Source organism: Mytilus edulis, chromosome 2 (genome assembly GCF_963676685.1).
Source record: "Mytilus edulis chromosome 2, xbMytEdul2.2, whole genome shotgun sequence".
Lineage (NCBI taxonomy): Eukaryota > Metazoa > Mollusca > Bivalvia > Mytilida > Mytilidae > Mytilus > Mytilus edulis.
In genome coordinates, this window is record NC_092345.1 from 38,233,064 (window position 1) to 38,251,474 (window position 18,411).

General features: G+C 30.2%; 1 protein-coding gene across 1 annotated transcript; it reads right to left on the minus strand.

Annotated features, from left to right (window-relative positions):
• Window positions 1–1,289: 1,289 nt before the first annotated feature.
• Window positions 1,290–6,410, minus strand: LOC139510559 (homeobox protein ceh-31-like). Its single transcript, XM_071297122.1, has 3 exons — window positions 5,901–6,410; window positions 4,172–4,373; window positions 1,290–1,754 (listed from the first exon to the last, which is right to left on the minus strand). Exons 1-3 carry the CDS (start codon window positions 6,268–6,270, stop codon window positions 1,490–1,492), a joined length of 837 nt encoding a protein of 278 aa, XP_071153223.1. The 5' UTR covers window positions 6,271–6,410; the 3' UTR covers window positions 1,290–1,489.
• Between the last annotated feature and the right edge of the window lie 12,001 nt (window positions 6,411–18,411).

Below are 18,411 nucleotides of genomic sequence, written 5' to 3' on the forward strand. Positions count from 1 at the left end.
AAAATGTAATATAAAGTATAATTTCCATGTGTTCTTGAATGAGTACTGTTTAATTGTTTTAGGAAGACTGAAACTATGATAAAGTAAAAAAAACCGGATTATATGTATACATGTAACATTATACATTCATGTCAGGAAAAAGTAATCCTAAAATGGCACAATTTCAACGCCTCTATGCTATTTTCGAAAGAATACTTTAAATCATGTCTTTGTTAATGATCTATTTACAAAATATATATTAAGAATATTTCCGTAAAAAATCAAAACAACACTATATTAAAAATGCGATACGTCCAAAGCGCCCTTCTTTATCTCCTTTCACCAGGAACGCTCAAAACCAAACATTTTAGCGTCGATGATGCATGAGAACCAAAACAGTTGAATAGTTTTTGACTAAAAATGGTAAACAAAAAAAATCAAAGCAGAATAATCAAATAATACGTAGAGAGAAACCAAATATTACCTCCCAACCCTACAATTCTACGAAAATTGTCATATTAATTAACCTTCCTGCGTTTATGTTTCAGTTGCACGAAGCTTGCTTATTATTGAGTTTGAGGTCGTATCAGTTGGTTGAATTCCTGTGAGAAGTGTTTTTTCAGCATGCAAAACATATCATGCAATACGTTTATTCGAATTGTGTGTGTACTTGAATGTGTTTCATCGTCAGAAAGCTTGTATAGACACAATGCTTGTATGTACAATAGAATGCAATTATAGAAATGAACATGTTAACTGAATGTGTTTCATAAACGATTGAAAATAAACATGTTCGCGACAAATTTTCTGGCCAAGAGTAAAGGTATGGATTGCATTAATATACCAGCTGCATTAAAAATAAAACATTACGATACACACTTAGAATTTACTGCAGCAGATATCTGTTGAGTACTTTTGGGGATTTTGTTTTTCATTTTGATTTTATTCTTTAAATACAGTCTTATATAGTTATAACATGATCAATATTGTAGTCTGAACGTGGAAAATTAGAAGATATTCTGTCATTTAGTTGTTTTAATAATGTCATTTAGTATCAGGAATTCTACTGTAGTAAAAGGTTTCTTAATTGTCGAACTACCATATTATCTAACATCACCGATTTACTTAAGCTTAATACTCCGTTTGGAAAAATTAAATAATAAGAGAAAATACTTAACACTCAATAGAAATAGATGCAAGTGAAGGTTCAAAGTAAAGAGCATAGTCAATGTTAAATAATAGTATGCATGTGAAGATAATACAATATTTTGTTTGTTTGTGTTTATAACAATATATATCGACCCATTATAGTGCAAATTAGTATATCAGAATTTCTTTTATTAGTTAAAACAAAACATTATTTGAATACAAAACTTGTGATGAATTCAGTTGAATTAAGACGGTAAAGCATCCATACCCATATCATACAAGCTATAGTCGATCTGAGCACATTTTTATTTTCGATAAGAAATAACAGTAAACAATATGCTATTATTTTCCTTGAATTCCACTACCTGTCTTCTTGTGGGCGTGTCTGTGACATAAGAGAAGGTAAAGCACCTGACATAAATAATGAAGATAAATACTGACTGCTGGTTGGTATCGGACATCTCGGTCTCACTACAGACTGTTCTATATTGTTCACCAGTGATGTTATATTCGGATGGAAAGTTGTCCAATAATTGTTACTGTGAATCATCCTTTGTACAGTGGCAAAATTTGTTGCTTCCGTTAATAATTCAAGTCCAACAGCGGTTTGTCTTTTCCATTTGGTTCTGGAAAAAAAACGACATATATGAGTATAAGCATCTATGATTTTGATATATAGTAAGTAATTCAAAATTGTTTGCTTCAATGAATTGTATAAAACGACAAAAAAAATACATACATGAAATTATGTTCAATTTTAATTAAAGGGTTTTTAAATTTGTATAAGGAAGTCAAACAAGGATCCACTAGGAAACCAATACTATACTGAATCTGACAATTTCTAAGGCTGAACAATACATGTTTGGGTCATGTTAAGTCTTTCAGTTAATTATCAAATGTATACACGATGGTAAATTCAGTACTATTCAGAGACAAAGCTTGTCGTCAATTAAAATAGGGTTAATCTTTGTGAAACTGCTTAGTAGATGTGCAAAACAACATACTGAATTGTCTGAAATGGTATTCCACGATTTCAGATTGAAATTAAAGTGTCTGGACAGTACTGAAACATTACAAAAATATCTGAAGATCAACTTAAACTCTTTATAAAACTTAACGGTTTTAGTTTAAGACTTTTATTTTCAAATGACCGCCTTAGCATTACTAAATTTGGTTACTAGCGGAAAGAAAACAACAACACAAAACAGACATGTACCGCTAGAATCATGAAAATAGAGTTTATCAATGTTCAATTCTAATACATTCATTTTAAAAGTAAAACCAAAGGCAATCGAATACATTAAAAAATATGACTGTATGCCGTCTACTGTGTGAGAATCTCTTGGTATGAATGACACAACGAACATTCCATAACAATGAATGGACTGATTATATGTATCTGCATTCAGTTTTTGAAATAAATTACTAGTTGATTGACAAAATTAACAAAGCGGTGTGCGTCTAGCTTTTGCAGTCATTATTAATGCTTCAAAATAGTACGACAAAACATAAGTGGATGCAGAACAATTATCGTCAAGTCATGGTGTTTATCTTCGACCTAAGATTGTTAATTGCCAAGTTTATTTCTTCTCTGCCAGTATATATCAAACATGAACTTCTAATTATATTATTAGTAAACGTTGATGAATAATGTTCATGTTTGATCTCAGTTTGTTTCACTAACATTGTAGGTAGCAAATATTATTAAACTAAATATTATTTGATGTAGGTATTTATTTGTACATAAGAATAATTACTCATACAAATTTTTTTTTTTAAATAAACTTTATGATACCTATCCTTCATTCTCGATGTCTCTTCTAAGAAATTGTTGCATGTATTTTCCGAAAGACCACAAGTATAAGGCTGTGTAGTGGTGACACAAGCATCTCATTATTATTTAGATAACAATTATCCTTTTATCAGTACAGGGTTTCAAAGATCTAATTATTGAATTACGATGAAACATTATACGTCTTGATATACATTGTTTTTATTTTTTCCTATATACATGACAGTTTAGAAGTCTAATATTATTGTCCGAGTTGTTAAATGAGGAAGCAAACAAGTCAAAATGCTTCAAAATGAAAAACAAAACACTGTGTCAAAAACGGCTGACAGCAAGCAATGACAACCACTGAATTAGAGACTTCTAACTTAGAACATGTTGATTTGATTACATATGGAATTATTCTTATGTTGCTTCTTTACCACTGTCCCAGGATAGGAGAGGATTGAGAGATCGCACACATGTTTAGCAACGCCACATGTTATATAAGCAACACATAAATAGGATTTATCCGTTATCATTTTTTATAAATGCTAATAATAATATGAGCAACCATTTTAGTGGTTTTCATTCTATATCATTATTAATTTAAATGTCATTTGGTCTTGTGGTACAGTAAACATGGTAAATATGATATCAATTTAGAATTTTTTAATTTGTGTTTCTTGTCTTCAATGTTCTTTAAAAAAAATGTTTACTGCTCCATGAAACGAAAAAATGTTATATATTTGTTTCGTATAACATCTTTGATATGTGACACTGCATAAGTTTAATCGATATCAATTCTTATATTTTTCGACTTTGTCTTACGCAATCGCTTTTATACTTCTAACAACTAACATTAGAAAAATGCGGAAACTAACAAATTTTCACATTTTCATACCATTCTTTTCATATTAGATAGAATCGTTTGCCTTATTGAAAAATAAGTTAGGATTTTTTGCCATAAGATGTCCTTTACATTGAAGTTCGAAGACTGTTACTATTTCAGCACTTTTGAATTAAATTCTAATTTTTCCAAAAGTTTTAATTTTGCAAAAATGTCATCGTGCATGTGAGTATGACGAACAAATAAATATAAGTTAAAGCCGTTAAAATTTTCTTACCAAAACGAACATTTAGACTACAACAATTACAATTATTATAGTGTTCAATTTCTAAAAAAAAACGCTAACAAACCATTGTAAAAATAACATTATGTATTATTCATATTATGTGAAATACGCAGCATCTTTATTGTTATAATATACAAACCTTCGATTTTGATACCACGTTTTGACTTGAGTATCTGTTAGATGTAACCTTTGTGCAAGTTCCATTCTATCCTGAACACTCAAATATTTTTGTCGCTCAAAACTCTTTTCAAGAACACGCAGTTGATTGTCTGAAAACGCAGTTCTTGCCTTTCGGGGTTTCTTTGGCTTGTTTAATACAAATGTTGGAGATTCAGAATTACCTGTTATAAATAGAAAAGGATCATGTTATTGTATTCAGTGTTAATAAAAAATTTGGAAAGTTTTATTTTTTTTGCAATTTTTGTGGATTCTTATTTTTATAATGGGACTGTCTTGTTTCGCCTTTTGGGTTTGTTGTTATCTTTGTTTTTTCATTGTTTTTATTTGATTTGTTAAAAAGTATCTCCTCGAAGATGCTGCATGTACAAATTGAATTTCGTACAATTTATTGTGTTATTATTTTTGGACTACTTTTCAATATATGTCAGTGTTGGAACATGTAAAAGTAGGCATGCTTATCGTGAATCTAATTTTAAACTTGCATCCTCCTGTTTAAAAAATGCTACGATTTTTATATACAAAACTTTCGATATCAATGTTGTTAAATTTTGATTTTAAAATATATTGTTTACGATCCATTTATCTTATTTATAGTAATTATATTTATATATATATTAACAAATATTAAATATAGTTCTGGGTTAAATTTTCATGATTTTTATAAAAACCGTAAAACTAAAAAAAAAAATGTATATAGATATTGATTTGAAATGTGTGTATTTCTGTTCTGTTTGTATAATATTCCAAAAATTGTATCGCTGAATTGAGTTAAAATAAATATAACAACTATTACTTAAAATGTATGTATATTCGTTTGCGTAGGAAATCAAACTTATCAAGTTTTCTTAGTAAAAATGTTTACTATATATTCACCCTTCATAAGGAAATTTTAAAAGATAATGGAAATTTTATATATATATAAATACATGGGTGGTATTTAACTAAGAAAAACCTAATCGAAAAGTTATCGTTTAAATTAATATTATTGTGCCTTTTATAAAATATTCTTTGTAAAACAGGCAGAAAGTATCTGTTTAATTTAATAAACCAGACCCATGTAAAACAATGTTTTACACAATGTTTTACATTCTGCGGTAAAAATTAAAAAAAAAACGTAAGGGAAACTTTAAAAACAATTTACTTCCAGTATGATAAAAAAAAAGAAAGTCCTAACAAAAGGCCATACAAATTTTTTCAAAATTTTAAAATGCCGTTTTTCATTCAAAATAGGTTTCCTGATTTAAATTGACAGGTCATACTGTTAGCAGATAATTTCGGTTTAAATCGAGTACAATTCATTTTTTTTAACGAAATCTCTATATTATTATCACTATACTGTTAAATATGACTTGATAATTAAACATTTCAATATTATCAATGTTAGGGAAAAGCATAATTATAAAATTTGAGTGTATTTTAATAAGATTAAAACATAATTCCTCCTAAATTTATCGATTTATTCATCATTCAGCAATATTTAATTTGTGTATTAGAATAATCATTAAATTTAAAAAAAAAAATCAGCATCGGAATAAATTTTCAGTTCTTATTGGACTTTATGTAATAATCTCGTCAACTTGCAAATAAGACATTTATTTTAGCTGCTTAAACGAACTATTCAAAAGTGAAGATATTGTCATATCAAAGTCAATTAACCCCTGACCTAGCACAAAAAGCAATTAACATACCTCTCGATCTATCGAATGGACTTCCTACTTCCTCATTACTACTAGAGTTCGAATTCGAATCAGATTCGTAATTTAATTCTTTTGGTAATTCATTGGCATCTGGTCGTTTAGATATGTTATCATCTTTACGCAAAATGTCATTAATAAGAAATGATGGTCGATGCTGTGGAATTTGAGGAACTTGTAACATGCCATGCGAACTAGCGCCACAAGCTAAAGGTCTTTGACTGTTTATGTTACTAAGAACCGATGGTTTGTTTTCTGAGTCAGGTTTGCCACTAGTTGAATCACACAAGTCCTTATAACCATGTGAAGAATTGCAAGAAGTGCTTGCCGTCTCCGAAAGAACTTCTGCTAATGTTGTAGACATAATATATATTTTGTATACTAAATTTTGAAACTCTATTCAATTATCAAGACGAAGTCATTATATTGATGTGTTAGATTTTCCATTTCCAGATGAATGTAAAAGAAAAAGATCTTAATATTTTTCTTAAACGAATCAGTTAAGAAGATTAATTCAGTTAAGATGTTACATGCAGTTCAGGGGTCACAGGCATTCATATTTTATTTTATTTATTTAGAGTTGATGAAAGTTCATACTAATATTATAATATTATTGACATGAAATTGATACCTCCCGTGGCTGTGAAATGATTGTCGTATTATATTGAATCAACCAATGAAATATATTTTTTTAACACAGACATCAAATCGTACCTAATACAGCTGTCAATGGGCGGGACCTATATTTCAGGTATCTAGTGAAGTTATTGGTAAGGCTTTAATATAGTTTATAATTCATGGTGAAATATTTACGTAATTTTAAGTAAATTAAGCATATTAGTCACACTGTACTCTGATTATATGCAATTAATAATAATTAATGGATCAATTTTCAAGTAATAAAATTTTCGAAAAAACCCTGATTTTACTTCTTTAAATTAAAACAAAATATTTATATACTTTTCTAATGAAGTATAAGTATCTGTATAAAAAAATTAGTATGACATTGTATATGCATGTAAAAAAAAAAAAAAAAGATGTTGAATATTCTTCCTACCAAAAGAGCTAACCTAAAAATAGTTATTGTTAGTTTGTTTGAGAAAATAATAGTTATTAAATTTACATTTTGTGCTGTAAATTTCATGAAGCATGAGATTTTTTAAGATACAGAAAGTTGGGCAGTATCCTGGATTGCATTGTGTACCAAACATGAAACAATAAAAAAATTTTTTTTTTAGTTTCTTTATAAAATGAAATAAAATATATGTTTTTGTAGTATCAAACGTATCTGATACAAAAGGAAAAGAGGTAGAGTCAATTTCCTTTGAATTTATTTTAAAGGCGATCCTTTTTTAATTTTAAAAGTCCTTAAATTTTTCTGAAATTCACAGTATCAGCAGTTCATATGAGGTACTTACATGCATGTTTTTATACTTTTATGTACATTTATAGATACCTATGTATGGTTTAAAATTTCAGTTTTGTGCAATGTTGAATAAGTATTAGGACATTTTTAACAATAGATAGCATTTTCAATATTGTTTATCAGATTAAAATTAATGCATTTATGTTAATGATGCCTTTCGGTTTCAAATTTAGAAACAACACGTTTAACTTTCTTTTATGTCTCAAAATTAATAATCAGGAGACAACCTTGTAAATTAATGCAAAATCTTGTTGTAAAGTTAAAATGTTTAGTTTATCGAAATACCATCAACAAAGTATTAGCCAATGTAAATGAAAAACAAAATTCTCGAAAGTTTATATATTTTGCCAATTTTTTTCTTTTCTTATTAAGTATCAATGGCTTTATTTATGTTTTACTTATCACGTGTATCAGTACAAATGATAGATAGAAAAACAAAAAAATCCAATAGATTCAAAAATCAATTATACTATTGTTTCAGTTCAAAGACAAATTGACCTTTAATTATTTCTTAATGAAATCACGATAAACAAGCCAATTTTCGGTCACGTGACATACGCTTTCTATGCGCTTGATACATTCAGTGTCTTCCCTCTTTTCGTTTAATAGCATCATAGATTCTACTGGTAGTGTAGTTGGTAACAATCTAGTACAATCGAGAATCATGCTAGTAATAGAGAGTAAGTACTATAATAGATATTTGAGTTCTGGTTTGCTCTTGAGTTTAATTTATATAAATCAAAATTAATATTTCACTACTAAATATTGGAATTCCAATATGTACTAGAATGGTTATGGATCACGTTGAATTCAAATTAGTACTCAAGCATAACTCTTTCAGATACAAACTAAATAATGCTGATTCTGGATGTCTTTCACTGCAAAACTTGACAAAATATTGATAAAAAATGTCGATTTCTTATAAAATCTCAGAAGTCTTTAACATTAATGTAAAATCACAAAAAATACTGAACTCCGAGGAAAATTCCAAACGGAAAGTCCCTAATCAAATGGAAAAATCAAAAGCTCAAAAACATCAAACGAATGGATAACAACTGTCATATTCCTGACTTGGTACAGGCATTTTTTTATGTAGAAAATGATGAATTAAACCTAGGGTTAAAGCTACATGTAGCTTAACATTTCACTTGTAAGACACCCGCGTCAAATTCCGTTATATTGTCATCGATAAGTGAACAAAACAAACAGACACAATAGGTAAAAATGTCACAAATAGGGATATGACTCTAAAACATTCCATCTTAACATAGATAGATTAAAATACGAATAACATTTGAAGTATCTAATAACGAAAACCAAATTGAACTAGTCTTTCAAATTTTCATTGACTTTATTAAGGTCAAAACATTACACCTTTGTAGGTTAATAGTATGAATTTTAATCAAACAATAATAGACAAATGTCAGAAATTTAAAAGGTAGAAGACTATTAAATCCAAAAAAACGACTCAACAATTGAAAAGGAGGCAACATGAAAGAACGAAATGAATGATGCGAATCCGTCAGTTTTGGATGTTTACTTTAATTGCTTTGTCTTTTTAGTGGATTGATGAAATTAGAACATCGGCACACTACTGCTTTTTCTAACTTGAGGAACACCTGTGCATCAAGTGACGGATGCGGGATTTTGTCGCTGTATTGACGACCGATTGTAGGCATTTTGGTTGTTAGTACTCTTTGTTCATGTTTTGTCTTTTTGGCATATTCTCCGTGTCCGTTCTCTATTCTATTGTAACATAGTATGTCTGTCGTATATGAGGATACTACTTACCATACTGTCACCTGAATATGATTTTAAAACTTTTTTTTAACAAAAAGAGCAATATCATGTTGTTGTGATGAATCATGTATAAAAACCCTCTCACATCCGGTTTGAGTTTTTGTTAACTGATCTTTTTATAGTTTGATCTTATGGTATGCTGTAACATCACTGTCTACGGTTAATGGTAGGGAGGAGCGTTCAAAACAATATTTTACCCCTCCACATTCTGTATGTGCCTGTAAAAGTCAGGAGCCTGTAATTCAATTGTTGTCGTAGGTTCATGTCTGTCATATATGTTTTTTGTTATATATAAGGCCGTTAGTTTTCTCAATTGAATTGTTTAATTTATAGACGACTAGACTGTATTCGTTTTTCATTGTTGAATGCCGTACGGTTGCCTATAATTTCTTATATCCACTTCATTTGAACTATGGTTGATAGTTGTCTCATTGCACATATACCACATCTCCTTATTTTTTATAGTATACAACACAATAAAGGAAAAACAAAGTTTGATAAACAGAGAAAAACGACAACCACTGAAATGTATGCTCATGACTTGCTACAGAAAGATACAGAAGAAAGATACAGAACGTGTCAGTGTTAAACATGTTTGAGTGCACACATACCTTTCCTTATAACCTAGGTCAGTGGGTATGAAAGAAGTATAGAAATCTGTTGAAAAGGGCGTTACTCATCATATCGATGCAAATCATTAGGTATAAAAAAAAAACCAAAGTAACGTGTAAGATTTTAATACTACATATTTATACAAAAACTCTATAAAAACTCCCTTAAGTTAATGATATTTAAAAGAGGAATTCTCAAGTGAATATAATATCACTTATTAAAGACTGTCTTGCATGTTTCAAGCCCTCATTCCCGTATGCTTTCATAATACCTAAAACGTGTCCTTTTTTCTTAAATCATTTCTAATGAACTATCGAATAAACTCTGAGCGGCCGTCAACTACCTTTTAACATTAAGTTTAGTCTTTTATCGTGTTTTAATTTTCCTGATGTCGACCATGGAGACAATACCCAATCATTCCTGACACGCGGACGTCTATTGACGGATTAACCGTACCTTTTGTATAGTGTATGTTCAGTATTTTAAGCCCTATTATAAAATTCAGTATCATTTAAATATGTCCAATCTGTTGAAATTATTAATTTGAAAACAACAATAAAGGCAGTGTATAACATGATTTACAAGAAGTGGGAATTACGATCTAGGTGATTCGTTAAAGAGTTATCGATATTCGAAACATACTACAATAAAATGTATTATTTTGATAAATAATAACAGTCCGTATTGACCTTCGCAACATGGCTGGTTAATTTGAGAAACTTACTAAAATGATAATATAAAAATTAAGTTATCTCCAACGTGCTTCCACTTTTTCACGTGTTGTCTAATTGCTTATTTCAGTTTCTTATTGTATTAATATATCTTAATATCTTATCATTAGGGAATTTTATTTGACAAAAAAAACCTACCCTTTTAAATTGCATCTTGCATTATTCTGTAAAAAACTACTTTCATACGTGTTCACTATTGTCCCAAGCCCGTATATTTGTGATTAATACAACGAGTATAATCGTTAAAAATCAGAAAAGTTGATAAGGCTTTTTTGCACTTTATATAGTTAAGACTCATATCATAGATTAATTTATAACATCGTATCTGTGCACTAAACTGCAAAGAACGCTAGAGTAACTGCAAGTTGCTCACTTTTCTGTTGTTTTCTTGGTGTTTTCGGGAATGAGCTTATACATAAAGAACGTTTCTGTTATTTCATCTGGATTACTGTTAATGTCGCTATTGATAATGTTTCTCTTGTTTTGACTCTGTTAACACGGTAACATCTATGGGACCTATTACTAGAATGTAGTGTTAACATGTTGTTTAGGTGTTCATGCATTTTATTTATTTTTTTTATTTTTTGGTTTGAATTTTATTTTTTGAAGACACGTTGCACTTTTAATATATGCAGTTTATTCCTTTTTAATTACATTGTAAGCTTCCATACTATTAAACGAGAAGACCTCATTTTGTGTGTCGCTTCTATCTTCCACAATAAATTAATCGGCATGTCTCTGTGTTCTATAGGTACCATGCATAGTCCCATTGGGATCTATGATGAGTTTATTGTCATCTATTCTTATGATTATTCAGTTTAGGTCATTTTGGGAGAACAACGAACATTAAGGCGTCCCGATATTGTTTCCGTCATCAGACCAACTTTTAAGTCATACAAGACTTCTGGTTTTAACTTTCACATTATTTTCATAAGAGTACCCGGGGACAGGACAATAAGATCCGCGTTGATAGAGACTCTTTATAATATAGCAGTGATCGCCTTGGAAAAGAAACTTGAAATTGAAAGTGTATAGCCTATACGCTTTATCTATAGTATACGTATGTTCATAGTATACAGAAACGCGAAAACAATGGAATTAAACAGAAAACAAAAAAATAACGGACTTTGGAAAAAAAAGGGAGAGGACTTAAAAAAAAATTGTCATGTCTCCTAGTACCTATGAATTTTAATACCTTTTCTGAAATTCTCCAGACATAAAGACTTTTACAATAATTCGATCTTCAACAGTTTACATCCTTTCAACCAATCTCTTAATTCTTGTATTCTAGTATTGTTTAAAATAACAAACGAAATTTTCTTTTCTAAACAAATGCTCACTTAAGACATGTTTTATAGATTTAATTCGTGCTGCTTAATCTTTTGTTTTTGGTGTTGTGTTTTGGGGAAGCTGTCTTTTTAGTTTTGTCATTCTATTTGGTCATCGCGTTGTCTGGTGTTTGGTTACTCCATCGGTATATTCTCATCCATTTTGAATTTATTTCATTTCTTCTATTGTGCAACAGAAGTTAGATTAAATTCCGACCAAATTGATTCATAATTTGTTTCATTTAATTTAATTTGTATCTCAATTATGAGGAAATAAAGACATGAATGAATGAATGAATGATTTGAATCTTCATGCGTCTAATACTATTGAAGGATAAAAACAAATAGATTAATGCATACATTGTCTAACAGTCACCAATAAATTAAAAAATGTATTTAAATCAAATTCCTTGTACACAAAAATTCAAACATTTTTTGAAAAAAAACAAAAAAACTAAACATTTTTTTTTTATAATTTATAGACTAGTAACAACATAAACTTCTCTAATAATTATTTCAAATATTTTGCCTATTGTTTCTGAATGTATAATGTAACGTAACCTTGCCAAAAAAGTTTATACCATGATTACTAATTATTATTAAAAAAATCCATGATCAAACTTTTTGATTTACGGGATTACCACAATACTGTTTGAATCAATTATCCAAATTTTAAATGAGTTCAAATATGTAAAGGTATTTTTGGTTTTTTTTTTTTTTTTTTTGGTGCAGGAAGCCGGAGTGACGGAAAACAAGACCGACCTTCGATAGAACAAGCTGACAGTCCTAGTCAATTAAGATTGCAGTAGGAACTACTTAGACCACTCAGCCCTAGGTATTTTTGAAATTTTACTAAAAGTCATAACATAAATTAAGGTAAAAGGACAATAAATATTCAATTATTACTTATTTTTATTTATTTACTGCAATACTTCTCTTCAAGTACAACAATAAACAATGACAAGAATAATATAAGAAGGCAAAAGTTAATATTCATTTTTCTCTTACACCCATTTATTTATCTTTTATGTGTATTTGTTTTTGTTTACTTCTAAGTAATATCATGTCTTGCCATGATAAAAAAAACATATATCAAGGTACATGTACATTTGCCCTCAAGTTGGCGTTATCAATTTTCAAAGTAGCTATACAATATGTTTCTAAAGTTAAAGATTTTGAAACGACTTTGAAAATGACATTTCACCTAAGAATTATACAGATGTGAACTTACATGGATTGCAAGAAATATCCATCAGATCAAGTAAGACGTTTAAAGATATAACTACCTAGCTATATGAAATATTTACACATAAAATAAAAGCAAAGATGTATCTATGCGACACACACGCACTTTAAATGCCATTGACAAAACCATGGCAAAGAAACATCTCCTTAATTGGTGTTCCTCATCTTAAAGTAACATGGAGACCTTCAACACGGAGCGAACTTCCTAGTTCAGGTTTTGACAGGATTCTAGCTTAAATATGAATAAAGAAGACATGATATGATTGCCAATGAGACAACTCTCCATAAGAGACCAAATGAAACAGAAATTAACAACTAAATTAAAGTCGACCAAAATACCTCTCTGAATAAAACAAACATATTCGTTGGTAGTATTACAAATGTACATGTATCAATAATTTCAAAGTATTTTTTTTATATGCAAACGATAGCGTCGTGAAAGAAAGGGTAATGTCAAGAAGGATTTTGGGGGAAGTTAAGGAGAAAGTACCATGCTCAATCTTAGCCACATTCGTTTTCTATTGAATTAATGGTTGTAAGTATATACTAAATTCGCCCTTTTATGTTTTGTGATGAAATATCTATTTGATTTTTTATCTGTTTTCGTTTAGTGTCTTTTTCTCATTGTTTATCTGTTTATAGGATATTTGAAGACGTAATCCCATTAGATGTTATGTAGCATCATGAACCGGTAAAATCGATGAAATTTAATGATCTGGAAAACAAAATATATGATGATGTAAAGATTGGAGATACTTTAAACCGTTGTATGTATGATTAATCGCTTATTATCATTTTCCGAACATGATTCCAGTTTCATGGCTTTGTAAGATTAAATGGCAATGTTCACAAGATTACTGAGGCCAATCGTTGAATTCAAAAAAGAAATGCCATGTTGGACGCGCTAAACATGTATCCTAATTAAAATTTCATGAGCAATCCAATACCAAATAACTAGAATCAAACTTTTAAATAAATTTTTGACGCATATGTTAATTTATTGAAGTCGAAACTGCTCATTTCAAAATAAGACCTTTACAACCTATTTGTGGCATTACATTCATTGAATAAAAGTTGAAAAATGTTTTTTTTTTTGCAGACTCTAATTAACATGTAGCTTTTTGAGAAACAATCAGACAAGTGTTGCATAATTGCAAAACCTTATCTTCGATTCAGCAGTGAGACAGGATAACAGGCAAGACCTCATACGAAAACTCCAACATTTTTATTTTAGAAACGAACTATTTCACGTAAAGACCTTTATTTTGTACTCAATATGAACATGTTTCTTGTATACTAGCATACATGAAGCTGGAAATGTTTATAAGTTCACCCTGGTGCTGGTACATATTTTGGATCGAAAATATTGAAAGATATTGAAAGACACCTAATTATACCCCTTTGAAAATTAACCGCTGTGGTTTGTCAATAAAACTCAGAAACCGTAAGTCATAGACACTTTATATCATCATCAACGATTATCAATTCGTGTGACCTTTAACATGTCTCAAGGTCAAATCTTAAATTGACTTTGACATTTTGACTTTTTATAATGTTAGGAGATACTCTCTAAAACATAAGGATTATACTTACAAATCCGTATAAAGTGGCAAAAATTTGTGTGATTTAGGAGCAACTTGTTTTAATTTTGGCCGTAATATGATCTATTCTAGAAGGCATAACTCACATTTACGGTCTTCGAAAAAAACATTATTAGCTCTAACTGTGAAACCAAAGGCTCTAGACCTATGTGGTATTTTGCAATGACATTGGGGACCAATGCCTTTCACAAGACTATATAAGGTCAAAAGTTATAGTCATGTTGTAGTTTTTGTCCTAATTTATGGATTTTATGTGTGCTTTTTTTTACGGCACTCTACGTCTATTTGAATGTCTAGTTTGCTATAGAAAAATGAAAGACTTTTCAATTGTTCACGGACAATATTGACATTTTAATTGGTTATAGATATGTATGTGTTCTTTTTAAGGGACTGTCTGGTGTTCCAAAAGTATACATTCGGTCTGATTATATTATTTCCAAGTGTTTATCAGAAACTGAGCTAACGTTAGCGAAAATTGAAACATTTTATTATACTAGTTATCAAAATCTTTTGTCCAAATAAAGAATTATGACAGATGTTGCATTGGCTTTAACTTTCCAGGTATTAATATCAATAAAACCAACAAAACGATTGTATGTGATTGCATTGACAAACAGTAAATATGGAGTAAAGTAGATACTATCATTGTATACAAAACATTAAGCTAGTCTGGCTTGAGCGGGTTGTCACTACAATGCCTGATATTTCAATCGTCGATGGTTAATGTATTATCCTTTTTCTGTTGATTGTTTATTGTTTACAGCTGTAATGACTTAATTTGTTTCTTTAATTACGTGCCTTTTCGGGTTTAATTTGATTTATATGTTTGCATTGTCTTCGTAAGTGTTTTCAGAAATTCCAAACATTTGAATTCATTAAAGTCCATTGCTCATACACATGCATACACGAGTGTCAATTGGATCATATATTAGATTACGTACAATATACAATACACGGAATAAGCTGTTTGACAAGACTCTTGATCTTACTTTACCTAATAAATAAAACAATTCTTGATGATTTTCTTTAGATCTGAAATATGCGTTAATCGATTAAGAAAAACATGACAATAGAATAGTATGTATCATATAAGTCGGTGTATATACATGAAGCATGAAGACGCCATTTTGTTCACATTTAGGCAGATGATGGTGGCTGTGGTGAAAACATCAATCCTCCAGATTTTAACAAAACGTTCAAGATTGCTAATCCTCTTCTCTAGTAATGTTCGAGATTAACATGACGGAAATTCAAGTTTCTAATATAGATATTTATATTCTCGTTCAAGATCTTGAAATAATAATAATAATGGCGATGGTACTGGTTACGGAAATTTCAAATATTTTTTCTTTCCTATTTAGTTTGAATTCTGTAAACACTATAGAAAATTAGGGAACGAAAATTAGTCATAGATATTGTTTCCTCGACTTATATAACTCAGTTTAGTAAAAAGAAGTAACAGTAAAGAGATACAATAGTAATTTGTACAAATAGAAAAAAAAATAAAATATTACGGTGGCGTCATGGCTGCGATCATATCATACATTATCAGCAATGCTATTGGAATACCAAGTTCAAAATGCTCTTAAAATTTACTGTGTCTCCAACAAATCCTAAATCTTAATAGTCATTTCAGCTTATCGTCCATCTAACAGTGGCATTGAATATGCAATGTCTCTGTGTTCCATTGTCTGAGACATTTTTTTTATATACAACAACAATCTGTATCGAATGTGATCTCAACCTCCCTGATATCAACTGGTCATCAACACAATCACAGGTAATCAGTACAACAAAGACATCAATGACACCTCCTTTTCTCAAAAGAACGACCTTGTGCTTACACAATCGGTTTAATTTCCAACAAGACATCTAAACGTCATGGAATTATTCCTCACCAGCAGACCATCCCTCATAAATATGTGTGAGGCAGTACCTGTAATAAGCGACCATGAAATCGTTTTCATAGACTTCAGCATAGCTGTTATTAAACAAAAACCGATCAAAAGAATAATCCAAATGTTGAAGAACGCAGATATAACATCCTTCAAAGACGATGCAAAGTTGTTGACTTCAGAATTTAACAACACATTCAACGTACGGTCCGAAATTAACAACTTGAAGAAAAGCAAGATTGGGAAAGCAAACAGAAGTGTTGTGACATGCCATTTTACGAAAAATCGACGATTTGAAAAACGATGAGGAGTGGGCCAGGGTAGATCTATTAGCAACATTTTGCAATCGATTCGGAGGATATTGAAAGAGGAATTCTGAATACAGATGAGTATACTTAGAAATTAGACTAAACAATTGCATATTTTCAAGTTAAGACAATTCGAACAATCATACAAATCAACAGCCTTCTTCATCTTATCAAACATTTAATTACAAAGCACCACCTTTTATTCCAATTTCATGTATTGAAAATCAACAACATATTTATATCATACCATCACTTTCAATGTTTAGGAAAAAAAAGTAAAATCGCCATAGTATTTAGCAGTATTGTAAAATCCCTAAAATACTGAACTCCGAGGAAAATTCAAAACGCAAAGTCCCTTATCAAATGGCAAAATCAAAAGCTTAAACACATCAAAACAAACTGTCATATTCCTTACTTGATACAGACATTTTCATGTGTAGAAAATGGTGGATTGAACCTGGTTTTATAGCTAGCTAAACCTTTGACTTATATGAAAGGCGCATCAAATTTCATTACTAGTATATTGACAACGATGCTTGTACAAAACAAACAGACATTATAGGTAAAAATTTCAATATATAGCAGTCAAAATTATGTTATAATTTTAATCGCTAAAAAAAATGTAACAAAGAAGAACAAAATGGCATATAGAACAAGCATATTAGCAAAAATTAAAGACAATTATCCACAAATTTACCATAGTACAATAACACCGCATACTATAATTAACTTTGCCCAATTTCAGTGGAAATATTCTCGAATAGCAATCTTTCTGGGACTCATTCGAATCTGCAGTACATATGAATCCAAGTCTACCGGACATTCAGAAATTTGATGATTTAAAACCACAACTTGAAGTTGAAGCATCTCATACTATTGATGGTTACACATTGACAAACGCTAATTTCAAGGCCGCAGTTAACGTATTAAAAGAAAGATACGGACAATCTAGTCAGATAACGCAAGCACACATGAAAGCAATGCTAGATATCACACCACCAAATAATGGTTTATACGTTTTTAATGACCGAATAGAGGCATCGTACGCGGATTGGAAGCTTGTGGCCATGCGGAAGACACTTACGGCATATTGCTGGTCCAATTATTTTGCGCTTGATTCCAAGAACAACATCTAGCACGGGAACATGGATCAAATACTTGCACTTCAGAATAAGAAAAATAAAATCGAAACAGGTCAGGATTACGGTTTCCGACAAAGCTATTCTACCACGGCTACATGTACTTTTCTCGTTAAAACACAATCTTACGGGAAAAAATCATATACGCGAAGAAGAGTCGATTATGTTAACAATAACCAACGTCTTTATATATACTGTCAAGAAATTCACACACGGGTGAACTATACAAAGATTACAGACTCAGACGAACATATGAATATCGTCAAATGCATCAATATTTGCATTAATTGTCTCGGTATGCACAGAGTCAAAGAACTCTACACATGTTAATTATCAAAATCGTTGTAATAAATTACTTTGCTCTTCATGGGCCCTTTAATTGGAATAAAAATATCTTACCTTATCTGTATGCCGTCATTG

Bases quoted from the DNA above. Each gene is read 5' to 3' on its own strand.
- LOC139510559 (XM_071297122.1), bottom strand. From the start codon at position 6,270: ATGTCTACAACATTAGCAGAAGTTCTTTCGGAGACGGCAAGCACTTCT. The intron at 4,374-5,900 runs GTATGTTAATTG...TATTTATAACAG, and splicing joins TCCATTCGATAGATCGAGAG to GTAATTCTGAATCTCCAACA. The intron at 1,755-4,171 runs GTTTGTATATTA...TTTTTTTTCCAG, and splicing joins ACGTGGTATCAAAATCGAAG to AACCAAATGGAAAAGACAAA.